This window comes from Pholis gunnellus (assembly GCF_910591455.1).
Source record: "Pholis gunnellus genome assembly, chromosome: 10".
In the NCBI taxonomy this organism is placed as follows: domain Eukaryota; kingdom Metazoa; phylum Chordata; class Actinopteri; order Perciformes; family Pholidae; genus Pholis; species Pholis gunnellus.
Genome location: NC_136537.1, coordinates 1583847 through 1608206, shown reverse-complemented (window position 1 = coordinate 1608206; position 24360 = coordinate 1583847). Strand labels below are relative to the sequence as shown.

The 24360-nt window shown below is 41.0% G+C and overlaps 1 protein-coding gene across 1 annotated transcript in view; it reads right to left on the bottom strand.

The window, feature by feature from the left end:
- The window catches only part of LOC306702538 (uncharacterized protein), a gene marked incomplete at both ends in the record, with an annotated part of 52248 nt that extends 28606 nt beyond the window's left edge, over positions 1-23642 (bottom strand). Inside the window, one exon of the mRNA XM_079168176.1 lies at positions 23514-23642. Within this exon, the coding sequence (XP_079024302.1) occupies positions 23514-23642 (129 nt within the window). The remainder of the gene's footprint in view (positions 1-23513) is intronic.
- Positions 23643-24360: the final 718 nt, after the last annotated feature.

The following is a 24360-nucleotide window of genomic DNA, read 5'->3' as shown; positions in this document are numbered from 1 at the left end:
AACATGAAACAATAAAAACGAGGTGGATATGTTGCCCCCATCCCTGGTCTGTTCAGCCAGACCTTCAGTTATGTTCCTCATGTATTCAAACCCAAAGATTCTAAATAAAGGTGCACCAAAATGCTATTTTCCAGAGCCCCTCTGAAAGCGTGACCTGGTGGAGGTTTTTCCACGATGACACTGCCGCATAGAAAGCCTTACTGCTTATCCATAGTCAGTGTATCACCTACATTAGATGGCGGTGAGCATGGCGTACCAGCATGGGGAGTGCTAACCACCATGGTTAGTTTGGATCCCAAAGTCACACAATGACACAAACAAACTAACTGTTGGAGGCAGACCAACAACTCCATGTTCTGAGAGGTAAAATTACAGTCTGGTGGCTTTGAAGAGAGCAGAGATAGATGTAACAGCAATTGCAAAGGGCTGTCTGATGGCAAGGTAAAGCAGTGAAAATAGTCCAAATATAACGTACACTTTGACTGATATTGATTTGTTTTGGTGTTAAAAAACATTTCGCCACTGCCCCCGTCCACAACGGCACATTGCATAGTTTCTGTGCATCAGCACTGTAAGTGGCTTTTACCTTTGAAAAACGCAGAAAAGAACGCATATGGAGTTGACCTTTAAGTATTCAAAATGTAAAGGGTTCATCCGGTTACAAAACTACAAAACAATAAGTGGAATCAGAATCAATGAATTCTAAAACCTATATGTACCAAAATGTGCAAGTAGGCCCATCAAGGCGCCTCTGATTAGATAATAGACTTTGTTGAATGTACCATTCACCAAACAAATACAATAGTTCTACTGCAGAGGTCACATTTGACATATGCATGCAAGCACGTTTCTCAACAAGAAGTAAATCCCCACAAGGAAAGCAAATGCCATGAAAATACACTTCTCTCTTTTGATAACCAGCTCGGAGCCAAAGAAGCGTGTACTGTTAAAATGTCAAAACTAAATGGGGATCACCTAAAAGAAGTCGATGGCGTCGTCTCTGTGGAGCAGCGCTCTCATCCTGTGTGGTGTCCTGTTTGCTACAGCTGCGTTACAATGAATGACCATTCATTTGATTTGTAAATAGATGAGCTTGAGATACTATTGGATTCCCTGAATGATTGATCTGGTGAAATGCTCTCGCTGCCTGTGAAAGATTGATCTCTCACAGGCACAATGGAAATAATTGAATTGAAACACAAGCTCACGCACACACATGTGCCTAATGTGACGTGCACACATGCACACACACACACACACACACACACACTCTAGGAGGTAAGGAGTGCGGCAGTGTGAGATGCTGGTAATTTAAACAGCTCTGAGGTCTGGGATATTTATTAGCCTCCTGCTAAAAGATGCTGACATTCAGCTTACTGTGGGGGGCAGGTGTGTGTGTGTGTGTGTGTGTGTGTGTGTGTCCATGACCAGATGCTTTGATATGTATCTCTGCAGCAGTGTGTTTGTGTGTGTTTTAAAAAGGGTCCTTGTGTCACTTGGAATGCACCATGTCACTCTGCTTCACATACAGTTCTTATTTTGAACACTTGGGGGCACTTGAACACCAGAAATAAGAAGACAAGCTAATACACAGCATGCACCAACTACTGTTGTGGAGAATCAGTTCACATATTCACACACACACACACACCAGACACTAGGAAGGACAACTTTTTTCAGAGAGTGTACGCAATGTGTGTGTATGCAGCAGGAAACAGGCTGCATCGTTGTTTTGGCTACTGAGGGCAGGGAGTATGGCTGGAATGGACTATGCATTTCCCCCCATCAACCAGTAAGCCCGTTCTGGGTTCACTCACCAGAACAAGGCAAAGAAGGTGCCACACTGGAAAACCTGTGTGGAGAAGTATCATTAAGCTTTTATGCTTTGTTGGAACTTTATGTTTTTATTTTACAAAAGAAAAGACTTCAGAAATGAGGACTAAGTGGTTAGTTTGAAAAATATACATCCGGTAAATGTCACTATCAGCTCTGATCATGTGGTACAGGGAATACACAACAAAAATCACCTTTGCTGGTGTCTGGTGTGCAAAACAAGTGTGTGTTACAGAATCTGAGTACATGTCACAGTTTCTAGCCCAAAAGACTAGCATGTCAAAAATGTTCTGCTTCTTAGTGAAGTCCCACCCTCAGGTCAGGAACCTTTGGGTGGGACGTCACCCTCTTCACACATATAAATGCTAATCACTTCAAACCCCTGTCCCACCGAAATGATGTCAGAAGCAGGTTTTTCTAATGCCGGAAAAAACATCTGAAATAAGGAATCAGCTCCTTTCCTATTGTCAGTACGTGAGTATTTCTTTCAGTTTCGATCTGGTGTGTCATGTTTGACATCACAAACGTGACACAAGACGGGGTTAATATACAGTAGGAAGAACGGACAGAATATTTTGTCTTGAAAGACAAAAATAACATGTAGTGAATTCCCAACATCATATATCCATGTCGTCTCCAATTAAAAAATTGCATCTTTCTCTTTAATCAACTGCACTAAGTGGATATTCCGACCCCCGCAAACTAAAGTGTTAAAAACATTCTCCAGAGAGGATAGATTTGGAAGCGTCAGTCTCATATGTGGACGGGAAAAACAAAGCTTTTTCAAAAGCTGCACATACATGGCAGAATGTGTTGCAACTGTTAGGCAATCAATGGAGACCTTCGTAAGTAATACAAATGTTTGTGTGTGTGTGTGTGTGTGTGTGTGTGTGTGTGTGTGTGTGTGTGTGTGTGTGTGTGTGTGTGTGTGTGTGTGTGTGTGTGTGTGTGTGTGTGTGTGTGTGTGTGTGTGTGTGTGTGTGTGTGTGTGCCTCTGTATCTGCACTCCATGGTGATACTGGCCAGTGTGTGATGGTGCAGTAAACTAAAGCAGGTGTACCCAGAGGGTACTGTCAAGGCTTAGATGGTAAACATGTCACCCTGCAGGACATCAAACCTCAATGCACTTTCAGATCAAGAACTGCTTCATCCTCACATTTGTGTATTTAAAAGTGAACAACAGTGTTTGTGTGTGTGTGTTGTCAGCGAAAACTAAAATCCAAGTTGACATGCTCTCATTGATTTGTGTGGAAAAGGTGCTTTTGGCATAAACAAATAAAAAGCCGCTGTCAGCCAGTGGTACGCACAGAGGATTGAGATGTAGAGTAAAGACCAACACTTTTAACCAGCCAGCACCTGCTCTAAAATCAATACCCTCTCACTGTGATGGGCAAATCCACACACTACACTTACTACACACATATATATTTTACGTGGGCAGCTCAAGCCAGCACCTGCCAACAGTAATCCTGAGCATCAGACATGAATATTGGAGATGCTACCAGTGTGACAGTCTCCACGGGGACCTGGGGCGAGGCACAGATGTTTGTGTTCTTGTATTCCCGTCACATGAAAAGCAAATGTCCTCACAAGGATAGAAATGCAAAGGAATTCTCTAAAAACATCCTTTATTAAGAACCACAGTAACATAGCGTTTATTTTTATCAAGTGAGTGTGTAAGAGTGTGATAAAAGATCCTGGTGTGTTGCAACTCAAATTGGAAGCAGAAATAATGAAAAGAAACACGACTCGTCCAAAGATTTTTCCACTTTTACTTGCTAATAATAGATTTTATGCTGCTGTCATTTAAAGTGCGGGATTTTCTCAGACCAAATGAAGCAAAAGCCTCGATTCAACGTTCTCATCTCTGCAACATATTTAAGTCACCCTTTGCATTATGGTGGTGTACTAAAGCTGTCAGTGCTGTGCTCATTCTTTTGTTGACTTTTTTTCACACTGAAAGCTATGCTATCCACACTGCTACTGCTGCAGCTGTTCACATTGCATTAAGCCCCAGGATCCATCTGTAGGCTCTGAGTATGTTCACGTGTAGGGGAGGTCATTAGCATCACTCTCTGCATCCTGCTGTGCTGAGCTTAGTGTTTCCTTTAGGGGAGTGAAGAGGTGTTCACTTAATAGTCCATTCAACATGAGTTGATCCTTTTTCTACCTGGGTCTATCAATATGTTCCCCCTCACCTGTTTTCATGTGCATTTTCAATTTGTGCTTAAAGAAACCAAGTGGAAATGCTGGAAAACTTGAAATGTCAAAAGACTTTTACACTTGGTGGAAAAATTGATAAAAGCTAAATGTGAAGGATGTGACTTAATGGGTAACCAGCGAGGACCATTTGGGGTTCCAGTGAGAAAGTTTAGCGGAGAGAGTGTCGTAGAATGCACTTCTCAGAAACGAATAGAATGAATGTTACACACATGTTATATACGCACTTAACGAAGAGATTCTGGGCAAAAATATCATCCAAGCCATTTTACAAACTCCAAACACAATTATACACAAACTAACATAATCTACAAGAAGGTGTACCACAATATCACGTATTTTTCACAATGACTTGGCGAGCTACGCACTCCGCTCCGAGATACCCACTCCGCTCCGAGATACCAACACAAAGCTAAAGGCTAACACGGACAACAAATACATTACAGAGGCACGGCGCAGTTTTGATTTTGACTGGCTAACAATTCTGTCAATCAATCCCACATTACCCCCGCTCATTTCTATGGACTATGACGCGTCGAAGGAGGGCTCATTCACTGAAATCGACCAATCATAGGCTGAGATAAGTCCACATACACACAGGGAAACTGCAGTCAGACAAGGATAGATCCATGGTTCACAGGCTCAGAGAGGATTCAGGCTCTCAAAATGATGCCAAACTGCTGTATTTGGATAGATTGAACACTATTAGTGATAAAACAAGTGAAATATATAGTTATATAGTATATACAATTACAATGGTGCAACTACAATGCTAGAACAGCTGTTTCCAAAATGACAATTTAGCTTGAACTCGCCTGACCTCTCTGTACTAAAACCTCTCTAACTTTGTTCTGCTTCACTTTATCAAAGTCAAAATTTGCAGAGAGACTGTTCACATGTGCTATGATTTGGGAGATGTTTTAGGGTAACCACTGCCTCATTTCAAAGAATGAATAACAATTAAAGGGCTTTTTTTTTCAGGCGAACCTGAAACTTTTCAATTTCAGCTGTGTGCCATCTTCATTTACTCTTAACCAGTAACATATACACTGATATCCACAAATCTGAACAAATCTAACAAGTGTTACCTTTATTATAACATTACAATTATTAAAATAGACCTTGTAGTTAGAGAAATACACTCTTTTTAGTATGGGTATGCAATTTTTGAGCAGAGGCCTAAAAATAGGGCTAGGGTTTTAAAGGTTTTAAACGTCCATTGAAGCACTTACACCACTGGAGAAACGAAAAATGAATGAAAAATGAATACATTGGCTCTGTGGAGAGCGATGAGGAGACAATTCTATCATCATTTCTACATTGTTTTCATTAATTACAGCTTTGACTGGAGAATTTTCAATGAAGTCATGTCGTTGTGTCTTCTTCTCTGCAATGGTTTAATGTCCAGACTGGAGAATTAGCTCCATCAGCTTTTTATCACGACGCACTCAACCCCCAAAATTCAATTTGGCTAAAAGTGTTGGATGCATGTACTTTTTCAATATTTCACCAAAACCACAATCTTTCTCTCACCCCAACCAGAGTGCACCTCCAACCAGCACAGATGCATCTTAAACATCATTTAGCGTCACAACTTTATGTATCATTCGGGCATACATTTTCTGGTTTTGACAGTTATATATTTATTATATTTTCATTCACTTATGACCACGTGCTATTCCTTCCTATTTTCTGCAGTCACTAGACTGATGTATTTCATATTTATGGTACATGTTTTGATCCTACACACACATACACACACAGTGTTGTCCTGCTAGCAGTAATAAATCCATAGTACAGGCCTGTTAGATTGAGAGCAATAAGCGGCCCTCTGAGGGTTGTCAAAACGCTCTCAGAGAATAGAAGCAACCATTGTGTACCTGCAGTGGAAGAAGACTAGCTAGTTTGAGGATAAGTGGACCCAACAACATAGACAATCACAAGATTTCTTTCCCAAAATAACTGATGGAATGTACCAAACATTACAAGTTCAAGTTCTTTATTTGTCATGTGCACAACAATCACAGTGGAATCAGCAATGGAATTCTTTGTATTCAGGCTCCCTCAGGCTACTACAAAATGCAAAAGAGAAAATCAAGTAAAAATGAGAATCCAAGACAGGGGTGGCCAACCCGCGGCTCCCGAGCCGCATGCGGCTCTTTGCCCGGTTTCATGCGGCTCTTACGTTCATATCGAAGTTTGTATTTGTGTTTTTTTAATGTGCGTGTTCGCTTCGCTTGAGTTAAATACGGTATTTTCGTCAAACGCGCATGTGCGGCCACAGATTACGTTCCTCGTCGACCCATTTAACGCCGAGACGGACTGTTTGAAAGCCCCGTTAGTCACAGATGAGGATGCGGCTGAGTTGGAGATGATCGATCTTTGTGAGGAGGACCAACTCAAACCTGCTTTAAGGGACGGGACCATTGATTTCTGGAAAAGTGTGCCAATGAAAAAATACCCCAATGTCAAACGGGCTGCGCTTTAGATACTGTCAATGTTTGGGTCAACATACGTCTGCGAGTCTGTGTTTTCTACCCTGAAACACGTGAAATCAAAGCATCGATCTGTTCTGACTGACACCCATGTGAAAGAATTGCTTCGAGTGGCAACAACGGAATACAAGCCAGATTTGAAGAGGATTGTTCAAGGCAAGGAATGCCAGAAGTCCCACTAAGTAACATGCATAGTAAAAGAAAAACACTATTGTAAATTATTATATTTTTGTTTGTGGACTTAGTTGAACTGAGAGTTTGTCTGTGTGAGACAGTGTACACAATGTTCATTGTTGAAAATGACTGGCCTGTGGTCTTAGGAGTCCATTTCTGTCATTATCATGTTGGTGTGTGACATTTACAATAAATCTGGCTGAGCAAAGTGTGTGTGTGTGTGTGAGGAAGGGATAGGGTGATGTTCATGTGTGCCCATGTGTATGATGTGGCTCTTTGCGGTAACACAGTAAAAAATGTGGCTCTTGGTCTCTGACTGGTTGGCCACCCCTGATCCAAGATATGAAACATAAAATTAATTCAAAAATAAGTAACACTATAAAACAAGAAAGAAGTTGAGGAGGAGCTTGAGACAGGGCAGCCGTCCTCGGCGCCATCTTCTTGTTGAGTTTGTCTTATTACAAAGAGCTAGTGTTGTTATTGAAGCTCCCCTTCAACATCCGGAATATGATTAAACATACAGAGAAACAACAACAACATAAAGAAGTCATTTATTTTATAAATACAGCATCTGGAAGGTCCACAGCTGGTTAGATAATACCCTTCTGGAAACCGCATCAAAACCAACATTGCAATCAAGTAGGGCAAGTTTATTGCAAAGAACCAATCAGGGGAAGTATACAAGAAATGTTCCACACCACTAAAATATGTGAAGCATAACTGTAAATCTACCTGAAGGAGACCAACACCACTGTCAGGCACTGAACATATAGCAACTGCTGTCGTGTTATTTAACAGTCACAGCTTATTGGATGTTAAACAACTGAAAGTGGGAGAATGTCCGAGTGTCTGCTAAAATGAGTCATATGCCCAGTCATTACCAGATACAACAGAAGTAAAGAGACTTTTAGTGTGCAAAAGACATATACACATGAAAGAGTGAATCTGTATCTTGTCTGTTTTGTTTTATTTTACAAGTGTGTGGGAAATAGCCGGCTACGCCTGCATATGTCAGCCCATAGAAGAGGAAGCCTCGAGGCTGAGCAAGTGTCCTCGTTCTTACATTAACGCTGGAGATGGCTCTCTGCAGCAGGCCCTGAGATGCTGAAGGTAACATGAGCACAGGTAACATACACAAAAGAATAATGAAGGGTTTACACAAAAAAACATTGAAAACCTGTTTTGTCAATTAGCCTCTTACTATGAGCAATTATAGGAACACATTACTTTCTGCCAAAGTAAGACATATCTCACAGGAGATCACTGTTTCTTTATTAGTCTAAAAGGTAAAAGGTGATGTCACATACAAAGGTGTTCAGCAACAGTTGAATCTAAATGTGCTGACAGTTGAGAGGTTGTTTGCTTTACTGTCGGATCGCTCAAATCTGATCAAACCACACCCACACAGCTCTGATGAAGCACATGAGTTTTTGAGTGTTGAACTCTTCATAAATAATATCTAAGGTACCCAATTTTCTATTTAGAATATTGTTTAATTTTATGTGAAATTTGAACTCACCTTGTGCTCATGTAGATAGCAGGCTATTTTTAACCACAATAGTGGTTAGTAACCATTACTTGCTAAACATCAACATGTTAACATGGTCATTGTGAGCATGGTAACATTTAGCTGAGGGCACCACTGTGTGTACAACCTCACAGAGCTGCTAGAATGTCTGTCAACTCCCAAAAGCTCTCAGATGTTTGGCACTTATTAGCAGACATGGCGGTGTTGTAGTTTGCTGACAGCTCAGTAGCAGCAGGAAGTGTGATCAATTAAACCAAAAATACATTTTGAAATACGTTTTCAGTTAATTCTACTCAACGTTACAGGGATATTTTAACTAATATCATGTAACATTTTGACAATAGCTTTAGTTTTACATATTGTTCCTCAATTATATTTATAACACCTTCACAATTTGGCAAAATTGGATTACAGCAGATAAATTATGAATCATGCCTTGAATTCATTAGATGCAATTAAATGCATGAAAAGAGTCCCAATATAGTGGGAGGAAACAGGTCGAGTGCCAATGCTTACCCGTAAAATATGTGTAGAAGTGTAGATGCAGCAGGCAGTCTGTCACAGAATCCGAGAAAATAAAACGACAAGAGTGTACAAGGAAGTGTGTGTGTGTGTGTGTGTGTGTGTGTGTGTGTGTGTGTGTGTGTGTGTGTGTGTGTGTGTGTGTGTGTGTGTGTGTGTGTGTGTGTGTGTGTGTGTGTGTGTGTGTGTAGGATGGAGCGATACGGAGTGGGGACTTGGTAGAGGAAAGAAAGTGCAGAGAAAAGACTTCAGTGAAAAAATATCAACAGAGTGAGACAGAGACAGAAGTAGAGCTGAACCCCAGGGATCAAGTTAGAGGTAGCTGGACAACAAACAACAGCACATTGGGGGGACTGAAAAATGAGAAAAAAAACAACCATCAGGTTTAGCTGCATGGAGACACCAGAGAGTTTTATTATCGCATCACATCACCTCTTCCACCACCTCTCTCAGTACCTCGGCTATTTTCAACCTGTCACTGTGTTCTACCTCTCAACCAGCTGCAATTAAACAAACAAGGAGAAACAAAGAGAAAGGGATTTACAGAGAGACACATGGAGGTATCAAATCCATCTCTGCCTGTGAGAGGGCGTATGCGTATGAATGTGTAGAACACTTGTCTCTGACGCTTTTGCTCCTCAATATTTCTCCCTCAGTGTTAGCCCAGTCTTCCCTGACTAGTCATGGATTAGTTGCCCCAGTTGGAGAAGCAGACAAATCAACTGAAGCGACAACATCACTGAGCTCAATTTTTTGGGTCAATATAATCTATTGGAATCTGTTTTGAAGTCAGATGTGGTGAGTTGTGAAATGAAACAAGTGTTTGATGACTGTGCTCGAGTTTGGACCGTTAGTGGTGTCAATAGCAGAAACGGAGGAGAAAAGGCCTGAATGTTGGTGAGGTCAGTACATCATCCTCAGGGTGACCAGATCAGCCTGATAATCGATGGACTGCGAATGTTGACCAGGTGCCACTACTTGTCTTGTGAGATATGGATACAGCGTCACTGTATAGTTTAAACCAGGGGTGGGCAAACTTTTTGGCTCAGGGGCCACATTGAGTTTTAAAATTTGACAGACGGGCCAGGCCAGTAGTAGATGGATGGAGAGTGTTTGTGTGAACTAATATAAATTACAAGTAAAAGCCATTACCTAAAAAGTAAAGAAAACTTACATTTATTTTCAGTGGAACAGTGTTGGTCACCCTTTTTTGCCAGTGCATCAAAGTTTGGTGTCAGTTTGGTTGTGGCTATTCTCAGGACAGATCTGAGGTGTTCATCAGTTAACTGGGATCTGTGACGTGATTTGTAGATGTTCATCACGCTGAACGTCTGCTCACACACGTAGGTAGAGTCTAACAACACCAGCATCCTCTGTGCATCCTCCTGATGTTTGGAAACTTAACTTCGCTTAGTGAAGCAGAAAACTCATCCAGTTTAAGGGAGTTGAACTTTGTTTCAAAACAAAAAACGATCTCCGTCCACACGGCGTTTCAGCATCGTTTTAGAAATGATCTCCGTCCAGATTAAAACACCTGAAAACGAATATCACGTGACTATTCACGTACACTGGGCATGTGGGTGCCGTATTAACAGGAAGTAGATTGGTTGCTTAGCTAAACAAAATACGACAGAGTAATAAAGTAGTCTTTAATAATGAAAGGTCATGTTTGATACTTAAGATCTTCTCTAAAATCTTCCTCTATGAACTCAAACAGACACATTTAGTGGAAAGTTTTAGAAGTTTTATTTTTCAGACTTAACTTAGTTACAGCGCTGCAGGTCTTGCTCTATCTCTCTCTGACATCAAATTTACTTTAAAATCAACACTTACACATACAAGTTTACTAGATTATGGGTCCATAAATATAGTCAACACGTCTCTCACTCGTTTCCTCTCAGTTTCATTGTTGTCTGTTCTCACACGTAGCTCTGCTGGTGTCTGAAGTCTCTGTCCTACTGGAGACCAATTCATGTTTTGTTCCTTTACATTTTATCTGCGGACTTCACAATAGATTTGCAGAAGAAAATAAGCATTAATAAGGAGAGGAAAGTCCTCCGTTTTGTGTCCATCACCCTCCTCAAAGCCGCTAACCGTGACTTCAGACGTCCGCTCCGTAGGTCTGATAACGCCGCTGGTCACGCCGCTCACTAATCGTTCCAATAACAGCTGCTTCCTCCGTAATAATGCAGACTTTAACTGAACAACAGCTGCTAGTAAAGACAACAAGGTCAGTAATGCCTGTACTCAGTTGTGCATGTTGAATTAACCTGGTAGCTGATTGGTAATCAAGGCTGTTGTTGTCTGTGAGCTTCCGGGTACGGGTCACGTGATAGGGGTGTGACGACACACGTCGTGACTGCTAAGAACCAATCAAGTAGAAAACGCGGGTGTGGGCATCATCTAGAGAGAATAGACCCCAGCAAAGGTCAATCGTGTCTGGAGTGTGCCATCTAGTAGGATCAACTGAAATTGTAGGAAAAAGGCAAAATTAATGCGGTCTTTACTATAATTTGGACAATTTTGTACCAATATTTGACGAGCCGGATTAAAAAGCCCAACGGGCCGTATATGGCCCGCGGGCAGTAGTTTGCCCATGCCTAATTTAGACACTACCACTTGACTGTTTCACACAACACAATTCTCTGCTTAGGGTAAATGGCGGGGTTCTTTACTCTTTCAGCCACCTAGCTAGCTAGTACAACGTTAAACACATGCCATTGTACATTTCTTTAAGCGTGATTTGAGGCTGATAACATTCGTCCACATTCCACGTATCTGTGGTTTGCAGAAACGTACAATGACAACTTCTTCTGGTGACTGGGAGAGACAGCTACAGACACAGGGCTTTTTCTTTTTTTGTTTTGATTGCTGTAGGGATTTATTTCAACAAATATCACAAAAAAAAAAACATGACCTACCCTGGCTTTAACCACTGAAGTATCAAATATTTAATTCTGAACACCATCAAATGTAAGAATAAAATCACAATCCCTCACGTTTTTTTGTTAAGCTCATTAACCATAATTGTTTATCTCAAATATAACGCATTACATATTATTATGTTTAACATTTCAAACCTCCGTTCAGCAGTTCATCCATGTGATGTGAGTCTCTCAGGTGGTTTCCTACATCTGGCGGACCTTCTCAAGTCTGGTGTCACACCGACTCGCCTTTCAGACTCAGTTTCCTGTTTCTTCTTTCCATTTCTCCCAAGCACTTGGACATCCTCAGTCTTTACAGTTAAAGACGTGGAACCTACTTCCTTGAGGACAGTTGCTCTTGTGGTCCAGGACTCAGGGTCCAAGATTCTCACGACATCTATTTCTTGAAGAGGTTCCTGTCTCCTGACTGCTTTGTCATAGTTCCTTTTTTGTTTGTGCTTGAATTTTTTCATGTGAGGGAGTGTGGTACGCAGCTTGTGCGGAGCTCAGCAGGGGATGGTCCACACTCCAGAGATGCCGCCCTATAGCTTAGTTAAGCCAGACTAGGGTTTTACTGTCAATTGCATTTTAAATGGTCTTTTTTACAGTGTTTTGTTTTAACAGCCAAAATTGAGGCACTTACCAGAGTAGTAGACTCAATTAAACAACATATATAGCCACGGCAAACACAACAGACGTGCCAGTGCTCAATGAGGAAAATTACCAACACAAGAAGGGAGAGCAGTAACAGCTGTCCTAGATGTGCGGAGCAGGGCCTGTCTAACTGTAACCATTGTTTTCACTGCAGTGAAGAAGCTCATAGGGCCGTAGGTCGTCTCAAAAAGCCCAAACACCAGAGAAACTGGAGCCAGTCGCTGTAGGGGGGCGCCAAGTGACCAGGTCTCAAACGTCCCAGCCAAACAACTCACCATCTACTTCTCCAGTATTAGCTTGTACAAAAGGGAGAAATGGACACAGGGCGACCTCCAGTAAGTTACCACGAGAACCACACCAGTAATGAACAAGTTGCAAGATTAATTGGGAGAAAAACCATAATCCAATGTTACCTGGACAGGCTAGCTGTGCATGCTTTGCTGGATACAGGGGCTCAAGTCGACCGGTCCTGAAAAGCTAAACATCGACCTCATCTTGAGACCCGGCCAATTACTGAACTGCTGAAATATGACGATGAACTGGAAGTGTTGTCGATGGTTTTTACCTGGGAATGAAAATCCTAACCTGCTGATCAGTGTCCCTTTTTTAGTGAATCTACCCCTAGAGAGGCCGCTGGTTGGTTTCAACGTAGTGGAGGAACTGTTCCTGGGACAACCAGAGAAAATCATCCCAACACTTATTCCTGCTGGATGGACATATTGTTTAAGTAACCAAAAAATATTTTTCTGGAAGGATGTGTTAATGTATGGCGCCACAGTAAGCTTTATTCTTAATGTCGCCATAACGTCCATCAAGAGTTTTGTTTTTGGCTCAATGAACATTTCGGTTGTAGTGTTTTGCTGTTGTGTTAAACTGTTAAAATGTTTCGTGAATAAACTGATTCTGCTTAGCGAGGCTGGACGAGCAGGAGTGAAGTTGCCTTGTCTCATTTATTTATCCTGCAGAACTATCATCTGTCTATTTGATTCCAGTCGGAACCTGTAACAGCTTCCATGTCTGGCTGGTGTCAGTGCTAGGAGCTGGTTCCCCAGACAAAACAACCGTGTGTAGATTAACCCAAAATCATAGCGCTGTAGCTTTATCATCCATACACTGAACATGTTGTTGAGATTTATTATGATTATGACTGAAACCAGCTGTAAAGGTCGGCAAACCATAGCTGTGAAACTTTCCACAGCACACACTTAAACCCAAAGTTTCATTTTCTATTAGACTATAGCTTTTTTCCGTCTCTGTCGTGGATCTTGACTCATATGCTATTGATTTCCATTTGTCACCCTGAGCTTGGAGCAATGTCTTGTTGTTTTTTAGGGGAACAAAGAACATCAGTGGTTCGAGTCTCTTTCATTTTCTTTTTATTCTTGTTCATGTTGAACAGTCTGGTAAAGCACCTTGTTGTGCTGAAGCAGCTCTCTGATGCATGCTGTCTTGCAGGAGACATTATGAATGAATTTACCAAGGAAGTGTGTCATTCTAATGGCTCGTAAGACTCCTTTGTTTGCCAGTGGGAGGAGGCATGTCCACTGTGGCCTATGGACCAGTATTGTGCATCACTCATGATTGGCAGAGGAAGTTAACAGTGTGGGTATGTAGGCTAAGTAATTATTGATGTACACAAATGTGCTTGTCTGTTTGAATGAGGCAGCCAGCTCTGACATGTTGTGATGATAGATGGCTATAGGAGGTGCCTATGTATCCTTCTTCACTCTGAGAGACTCTATATAGGAGCCAATCTCTTCTCTGCCCGACAGTCAATCTGATAGGGATGTTTTATTCATGTCTTGTCCTCTATCTAACTAACTGGCAAACACTTGCTGTTCCACTCCTGGTGCCTTTGTGCAGCTCCTCTTTAACTATGTCAAAACTACGCTTCTCTCCAGAAACTATGGTTCAACTGATTGCTAGATTTGCAGGCTCCTGAGAAAAGAAAGGAAAGAAAAGCCTAAAAAAAAAGGAAAAACAAAATCTAGCAATCGCATACATTCAAATTAAAACCTTTTTATGAATTATACCCAGGGCAATTTATTGTGAAAGCAAGTTTATATACATTATTTCTAATGATTGGGAGAGATTAGTCGTTTTGGGGGTTTGTTGAAATCTAAGTTTTAAAATGCTGGGCCACTCCCAACATTATGAATATTTTCATTTGGCCCTCCTCCTGTCTGTTGCATAATGCAAAGCTGCTATCTTTATCTGGCCATTTAAACTTGAGACTTAGAGTCTACAGCAAAGGCAGCGGCTCTGTGATGCTGTACTCATGCATAGCAGTGCTTTGAGCTGAATGCAAACAGCAACATGATGAAATGCTCACAATGACAATGTTAACATATTGATGATAAGCAGGTATAATATTTAGCATGATAGCCACCTTAGTTTCATTGGAATACCAAAGTCCATAGGATTCATCCTGTTGACACCACGCCTTTCTGTACCAAATGCCACTACACTCCACCCGATAGTTAAAAAAAAAAAAGATGTCAAACTAATGGTGGCACTAAGGGGTTCACCAAAGCTTCATCCTCTGGGGACCATCACTTTCTGTGCCAAAGAAATAGAATAGGAGTAGAACATTGAACTTTTTTTCTGTGGTCATTTGATACAAATGAAAATGGCAATGGATGTTAGCTCTTATGTGACAACCACATCAGTGGTGCTGTAAAGTGTTACCCTAGCCCGCCGGGAAGAGAGCGGACTCAGCCCTGAGATGGACGGCTGGCTAGTTAGCTAGGTAACTAGCTTGTCCTTGAGGTGGAGGGACCATTGGACGCAGACCACTGTTGGGCTCATTTTCTGTAACTAGCGTACCATGACCGAATTAGAAAGCTAGCTAACTAGTGGATAGTTGTCTAGTTAGCTTGCTGACTTGTTAATTCGACGACACTTAAATGCTACACTTTTTACAGAAAATGAGAACAAAGTTGTCACTTATCTACCATTTACCAGTGCATAGACAGCAATACTGAAACTACCAATAACTTTGCAAGGGAAGGCTGAAAAAATTACAAACCGACCAAACATAGTCTTACAACATTATGCATTACTGTAAAGCCATCATCTTTCTTAGTGGCAGCTGGTCCAAGACATGTGGTCTATAAACACATGGTGTCACATACATTCTACATGGGACCTCTGTAGAGAAGCTGTCGATAGCTGATGTGATGAGAGGGACAATCAGAGCTCCACTGCTCTGCTGATAAGGACCCGACAGCCACGGCTCCAGTTGAGCAGCTTAACACTGCACTAGTTTATCTGAAAGGAGACACCTGTGTCCACGTACACAATAATGTCTCTCTTTAGATGCTTGGATTCAACTGATAGCATGCTGTCCATCACTAATGCCATAACTGCACACACTGAATGATGGATTATGTGCTGCATGTTTTTAACAGGAGCAATATTCAGGAATACTAAAATGAATGTGGCTCCAACAACAGCTCATTATGTTGAATGAATTCAGTTGTTTGCTGAACATAGATACGCAGTCAATTAATATAGCAGCATTTCTACAGCAACTGATATTGCAGTTCTTAGCTTCTGATGAAGAGGGGAAAACAGAATATGCCGATTTCATGGCAGACTATGATAGCAGGTAAAGCATTTAGTATGCAAGTTCACGCTTATTTTCTGTAACAACAATCCCAACAGTAACAGGACACAAAAGGGAGGAAATATAACAACTGTAAATAGAAAATAAAAGGTGTTCTGTAGAGAGAGAGAGAGAGAGAGACCACACACATACAAAACAAGTTTAGTCTAAAGGTATTTTCTCTGCTGTAAATCGGTTGCACCAGATTGGTCTTTTGCCTCTTTCGCTTTGTCTTTCACAATAAGCCTTTGAAATATTCAGGGTTTACACTCTAGCACTTTTGATCTTAAGACCACTGAGGACACTAAACCGTGGTAGAGACTCACGAGAAATAATAATCTGGCGGATCTTACCAAATATATCACAACAGTTTGGGATGTTTCCCCTACTGTTCAGGTCTTGGGACGAGTGCATTGGACTATGCCATCTCAGACATGGACCATCCTCATTCAGTTCTATCACTGTCCGAGCCCAATCCCCCCTTTTGGATCACAACCAGAAAACTAGAAAATTTCGCAAGAAATTTTGACAGTGTGGCTTCTACTGCCGGAAGACGTCGCAATATATAGCTACACAGGCCGATGTTACGGTTCGATTGAGTTATCGCTTCTCTCTTTTCTGCATTTAAAATCCATACTCTTGAATTTAATCTTGTATAACGGTTTCAATTTCCTGTACATGTGAGTTTTTCACACACCAAGCCGGATCAAGTGCTGTCTGTCTTCAACAGGCAGTTAAATATATTGTCCACCGTTAATGGTGTCAGCATTGGAGCTAGTTTTCTTATGTGTATTGAGAGGGACCCCTAGTCATGGTCATTACTTTATAACAATGAACAACCCACAACTAACGCTCTTTAACAGAGCAAATCACAACGACACAACAGTCTGTGACACAAACAATTTGTAACACTAATCATTTTACATTTATAAAATTACACCGCCGAACTGCATGCTGGGTACAGCTCACTCGCCTGCTAGCAAAACAGTCTGCTAACAGCTGGGAGAGGCTCCGTTGCTCCAGTAAAGTTTTTCACATGATCTGCTCTTCAACTCATCATTCCTCTCATGTAGTCATATCGGAGCAATAGGAGCTACGGTTATGGGGGTTTGAGGATTTGTTTGAGAGGTGTTTCCCTGCTTTTTCTCCATGAACAGGCTGCAGGCGCACAGGTGATTCTGATTGAGCTAATTAGTGAACAGAGACTCACAGTGTGTGTATGTGAGTCTGTGAGCCTCTGTTCACTAATTAGCTCAATCAGAATCACCTGTGCACCTGCAGCCTGTTCATGGAGAAAAAGCAGGGAAACGCCTCTCCTCACATTACGTGATGCCTACTAGTAATGCCTTTGGAAATGATGGGAGCTTACGCTCCCATCATTTCTCTATTTGAGATAAATACATTTGTTTGAGAAGCCTTTGGAAATGATGGGAGCTAACGCTCCCATCATTTCTGTACGAACCTCATTCTGAGCTTCATGTTAAGATACAGTTAATCTATGGGGCTTTTATTTTGAAAGGGTGGGACTGGGTGGGTGAGAGAGGGGGAGAGGAGACATATTCATAATGTTTGACACAAACACAAAGGTTATTAAATGACAGGCTTCATCACAAGTATTCCAGTTAGGATTCACTCTGTGGGGCTTTTATTTTGAAATGGGAGGGGGGGGGGGGGGGGGGGACAGAAAGATTAGTGAACAGAGACTCACAGTGTGTGTATGTGAGTCTGTGAGCCTCTGTTCACTAATTAGCTCAATCAGAATCACCTGTGCACCTGCAGCCTGTTCATGGAGAAAAAGCAGGGAAACGCCTCCTCACATTACGTGATGCCTACTAGTAATGCCTTTGGAAATGATGGGAGCTTACGCTCCCATCATTTCTCTATTTGAGATAAATACATTTGTTTGAGAAGCCTTTGGAAATGATGGGAGCTAACGCTCCCATCATTTCTGTACGAACCTCATTCTGAGCTTCATGTTAAGATACAGTTAATCTATGGGGCTTTTATTTTGAAAGTGGGACTGGGTGGGTGAGAGAGGGGGAGAGGAGACATATTCATAATGTTTGACACAAACACAAAGGTTATTAAATGACAGGCTTCATCACAAGTATTCCAGTTAGGATTCACTCTGTGGGGCTTTTATTTTGAAATGGGAGGGGTGGGGGGGGGACAGAAAGATATAGAGAAACAGAGTGAGTGAGTGAGACAGGCAGACAGACAGAGCGAGAGAAAGACAGACAGAGAGAGACAGACAGTGTGTGTAGAGAGACAGACAGAGAGAGCCTGCGTGCGTGCGTGTGTGTAACTGGTTGCCATGGTGAGGACGCACCTGGCGTTAGAAGCAAACTGATTAAGAAACGTTACAGTAAACAGTGATTTTGAAACAAAACTTTTTAACAAAAAGTAGGAGTCTGAGTGCCAAAATAAGGATACCGTGAGAAAGATAAGACTCTTGCGAACATGGTGATGTGCTTTTTTATGTTAGTGGTGTTAAAAATGTGAGCTCCAGAGCAATGTACAAAAGTGGTACCGTCTGCTTTCTTTGAGAAATGAGTGGTCAGATTTAACATTGGTCTCTATGGAGCAGAAAGCTGGTTTTCCTGTCAATTAAGGTCTGTAGTGCAAAATGTGTAAATGTGCTGGATTCCACAGTCATTTCTCTAGACCAGCACACCATTAGCTAACTTTTTGCAAAAAATAATGCATGAGGTGTGCAAATTGTGGCACTCTGAGCAATTTGTTTTCAGAAATCACAAAATATTTTCCTGCTCTGCTCCACTCTAACAATTATGCCCTCACTCTAGCCCTTAACGAGCTGCGCAATACACACCCATTATAAAATCTGAAATGGAGCCAAAATGTTCCTGAAACTTCATCTGCGACTTCATGAAAACTGTGCTAGCTATCAAAATGTCCATTTGGCTCAATAACCTCCAGCGTTTTGTCTACGTTTTAAACTTTAAATCATTTTTCTATCTTAAAGTATGGCTTGTCAATATGGGTCCAAAGTTCAGTGTTTTTTTTGCACTCTTCACGCCGAAACCCCATTCAAGTCTATGGGCCAATTTTGCTCCGTTTTTCGGGATTTTCGGGAAAACCGCTGGGCGAATCTCTTATAAAAGTCTTAGCACACCATTCCCGATCGGGCCGCACGTTCGGATATACTTTTCACGCCGCTGTTGGCAACGCTGTGTGACTAGATACACGCCGAAATTCGGGGTGGCAGATGGAGAATAAGAAAAATAAGCCCGCAGGATTACAGTCAGTGTGCTTTGGCACAGGCAGTTCTACTGCCTTTGTGCCACAAAGCCACACTGAACTAGAAAATGCATTTCCTGCTGAAAATGCGTTGGAATGCTAAAAGCTGAAATTAATTGCAAAAACATTGCTGAAAATAGATATCCAATTAAAAAAAATTGCAAAAAGCTTAATAATTCAAAAAGTTTAAAGATTACAAATGGCTGAAAATACAGAAATGGGAGACTACCAGTCTGAAAAATGTTGTAGCCTGAAAGCATTTAAACTGCACTGCTGAAAACCCTTCTAGTTGAAATGTTTAACTATGGCGTCTGTAGCTGAAAGTATGAGAAAGAAGAAGGCTTTGAAAGTTGAAGAAGTTTAAGAGGATTTGAAGATTTTCTCCAGATATCCAATTAAAAAAAGATTGCAAAAAGCTGAATAATTCAAAGTTTAAAGCTTACAAATATGAAAAGTCATATCACTCCTCTCCTGAAAGAGCTGAACATTTTAATATTTGAATGGTTTCTGTGGCTTAAAAGATGTCAGCAGTAGCGATATTTGTTTTAGTAGTAGTAGAAGTTGTAGTTCTAGTAGAAGTATTATAAGTAGTAGAAGTATTAGTAGCATTAGAATAAGTTTGTGTGTGGGGGGTCCTCTAAAAGTATCCAAGACCTGAATGACTGAATGAGAGACACAGAGAGAGTTAGAGAGAGAAGTGTATGTGCGCGTGTGTCTGTGAGTCTGTGTGTTTATCAACATTGCTGATTACCTTAATCACAAACACCTGTGTGCCAGCAGCCTGTTCATGGAGAACAGACAGGCAGACAGACAGTTACATGGACTGAGTGAGTGTGAGAGAGAGACAGACAGCCAGACAGACAGTTAGATGACTGAGTGAGTGTGAGAGAGAGACAGGCAGGCAGACAGTTATATGTACTGAGTGAGTGAGACAGGAAGACAGACAGTTATATGTACTGAGTGAGTGAGTGAGACAGGCAGACAGACAGTAATATGTACTGACTGAGTGAGTGAGACAGGCAGACAGATAGATATATGTACTGACTGAGTAAGTGAGACAGGCAGACGGACAGTTATATGTACTGAGTGAGTGAGACAGACCGACAGACAGACTCAGACCGTTAGATGGACTGAGTGAGTGAGACAGGCAGACAGACAGTTATATGTACTGACAGAGTCAGTGAGACAGAGAGGCAGACAGACAGACAGGAGGTCTAAAAATGCCTTTGACTGAATATCTCCAAGTCGTGTGTGTGTGTAGAGAGAGAGCGTGCCTGCGTGCGTGTGTGTAACTGGTTGCCATGGTGAGGACGCACCTGGTGTTTATAAACATCCCTAATTAGAAACACCTGTGTGCCAGCAGCCTGTTCATGGAGAACAGACAGAGAAACACCTCTCAAACAAATCCTCAAAAACCCCATAACCGTAGCTCCTATTGCTCCGATATCATTACATGAGCGGAAGGATGAGTTGAACAACAGATCCTGTGAAAATTGTGTCTGTAGTGTAAAAAATGTGGCTAAACTGGCGATGTAGAAATGGGGTACCGAGTTCTGTGGAAGATGTTTTTGCAGCAAGATTTAACATTGGTCTCTATGGAGCAGAAAGTTGTTTTTTCCTCTCAATTAAGTGATTTTCTGCCAATGTGTAAATCTGTGGGATTCCACAATCACTTTTTAACGAGAAGACAGGATTAGCTACTGTATGAACTAAAAAATATATATGAAGAGTGTAAATTGTGGAGTCGAAGGCAAAAGACTCAGATTCACAAGAATCTGAAGCTGCTCTTCACTCTAGCGGTGACATCACGCACTCTAAGCTGCGCAATACACACCCATTATAAAGGCAGAAGAGGACTGAAAAAATCATAAAAGTTAAAATGGGACAGTTCAAAAAGTATAAAAGATATTAAAAAGATTATAACATACAATAATAGCTTAAGATTTTCTCAGTATTTTAAAATGGTGTCTGTTGAAATGGTGTCTGTAGCTGAAAGTATGAGGAAGTTGAAGGATTTGAAAGTTGAAGAATTATTTGAATTATTTGAAATATTTGAAAATATTCTCCATAGAAACCCATTCAAAAAAAAGTTGCAAAAAGCTTAATAATTCTAAAAGTTTAAAGATTAGTAATATGAACAGTCATAGCACCCCTTTGCTGAAAGAGCTGAACATTTTGGTAGTTGAACGGTTTCTGTAGCTTAAAAAATGAAGGAGCAGAAGCGTTTCAAAAAAAGGGGGACGGAAGAAATAGTGGAATAAAGAAACAGGATAACAATACTTGGAATGCTTAAAAGCATTCCAACAACTAGAAAATGCATTTCCTGCTGAAAATGCGTTGGAATGCTGAAAGCTGAAAAGAACTGGGAAAACATTGCTGAAAATAGATATCCAATTCAAAAGAAATTGCAAAAAGCTTAATAATTCAAAAAGTTTAAAGATTAGAAATCTGAAAAGTCATATCACCCCTCTCCTGAAAGGTGAACATTTTGACTAACTATGGTGTCTGTAGCTGAAAGTATGAGGAAGAAGAAGGCTTTGAAAGTTGAAGAAGTTTAATAGGATTTGAAGATTTTCTCCATAGATATCCCATTAAAAAAAAATTTAAAAAGCTTAATATTTCAAAAGATTTAAAGATTACAAATATGAAAAGTCATATCACCGCTCTCCTGAAAGAGCTGAACATTTTGTATACAACACATATAAATATATCACAATTTCAATGGTTTACAATATTGTTCATTTCCTACAATCAAAGGCTTTTCACATCGTGTTTAGACCTAGCGTAATACTCCCAGTAGTTCAAGACTTCAAGTTCCAGTAGCCCTGGACTGCCAGTCTTGTCAACATTGTCATTTAAATGATCCCAACATTAAGCTCAGTTTACTGAGCCTCATTGAAACGCTGGGTTTTAGAGTCACTCGTTTGACTCAAGGTTAGCAGACGAGCTTGGGAAGATTTGTTTTCCAATTCAATCTTTTGACAAGACTCTTTGAACCAAGTCATGTGTTTTAGACATTCTGAAGACAATACCTTCAGCTTGGATTCCACAGTCTGATATTTTAACACTGGGCTTACATATATGTATTTTCAATAGGGTTTAGATTACACTAAGGCTAGGTATACACATGTGAAACACCTTGACTATACCTACCAGCTGAAACCCCATGCTAATGACTCATGACTTTAGGATAAAAATGTGTCCTTTCCGCCAGGTTAATTAGTTCATATTCATGTAGCAATTGAAGTAACTGACACATTTTCATCCTTAATCTTTCATATATCTGTTAGAAAACTGATTAATGGGAAAAGAGAAGGATGACATGAATAAATAAATACAATAAAATAATGTAAAAGATATAGATTGTGATGAAACATAAAATAAACATACATTGTTGGACCAAATAAGGTAGAGATCAAACAAACAAAATAAACAGGTGTCCTGTTGTTTTGAGAGACAGTCATTCTGTCCATGTGTCAGTAGTGTATGTTGCTGTTTGTTGAATCTGTCTGTTCTTAACACAAACTAAACTGTGAACAGAGCTCAGTGTCAGTGTGATAATATAAAGAGCTGAAACATGATGACCTTTGACCTGTCCAGTGGCTGTAGAAGCACTTTTTTGTTGTGGCCAAAGAGAGATATTTTACTATGGAAGTAACAAACATTGTTACCTTTACAGCTTGTTTAGGGAGGAGCGTGATGCTGGACAAAGGAGGAACTGTCACTGTGACAGTGATGACTGACTGATGATGGATCTGCAGCAGTTTGGTTCCCTGCAGCCGTACACCTGATCACTTGCTTAAGGATCAACTGTAGTTAGTCTCTACTGAACTGAACTGTGCACAGCAATGGATGCACAGATGGTGATGTTGAGGAAGGAGGACGAAGCTGGTCCTGAAAAGAGAAAACAAAAAGTTATTGTAATAAACTGAAGACTGAAATAAAACATGTTAAAAAGTTACATAATTCACAATAATCAAATACCTTGAATTCTGCTGCAGGGCAGAACAACATGTATGTCCAGTGTCATTTCACACAGAGAAGTTTAGGAAGGCTGCATGATGTTCAGCTTCTTCTATATGTTTAGCTCTCTGTGCAGTCCTGAGTGTCTTCACTGTGAAGGAGAGGGATCACAGAGGAGGAAGACCTGAAGGAAGAAGTTGATATAAATTACAATGTTGTACTGGCTGTAACATCAGTGTTATTCAAACTGTTGCATTAATACAAAGGGAATAAATGACTGAACACACAATTAAAGCAAAACATTGTAAATCATATATGAAAAAAAAAAACTATACCTTATGCTCTGTTGCGAAGAAACCTCGACACTGGCAGGGAGAACATGTGTCTGTGTGGTCCAGCAGTGGTGGGTCCACTGTTGATGAACAGTTAAGATGGTGCTGCAGCATCTGGTCTATGGTGGCCATGATGTCTTGGTTGTTTTGAGCTCATCCAGTATCTCAGAGCCAGACAGAAGATGGGGCAAAGGCAGGCAGGTGTTTTCTCATCCTCTGCTTTGAAGAATGACTGGGACAAGCAGGAAGTAAAATGTGTCTCTATGTGATCCAACAGTGATAAGTCCTCCCCTGATAGACAGTTCAGTTAGTGCTGCAGTCTCTGGCCTTTTGCAGCATGTCTTGGTTGCTGTGAGCTGATCCTCACAGTGCTGAAGGAGGTGAGGCCAAGGCTGGCAGGTGTCCTTACAGAGAACACAGGAGAACTGTGTCTTCTGTCCATCAGAAAGGAAACTTAGCATTACAGAGGACACAGGAGAACTGTGTCTCCGGTCCAGGGGAAAGAAAAGTTAAATGAGTAACAGTCTCTAGCAAGGCCACCCGCCCTGCTAGAGTGTGAAATTGATTGGGATGGAAATGTGGGGTTTCAGCTGGTAGGTATCAGTACACCAGAAAGTATGTGTTACATCTAGAACACATACTTTCTGATGTATGTCTGCTACGCTAAATGTTAGCAGCTGTGTACAATGCTGTATACAGCTGCTGAAAGAGTTTTGGCCTGTGCATTTATCAACCCTAACCCTAACCCACCCTGATAAATGCACAGGCCAAAATGTGTTGGAAATATAGCTCAAAATAATATGGTTACCTGGAAAGAATATTACCCATAATATTGTCCAACACTGTGAAA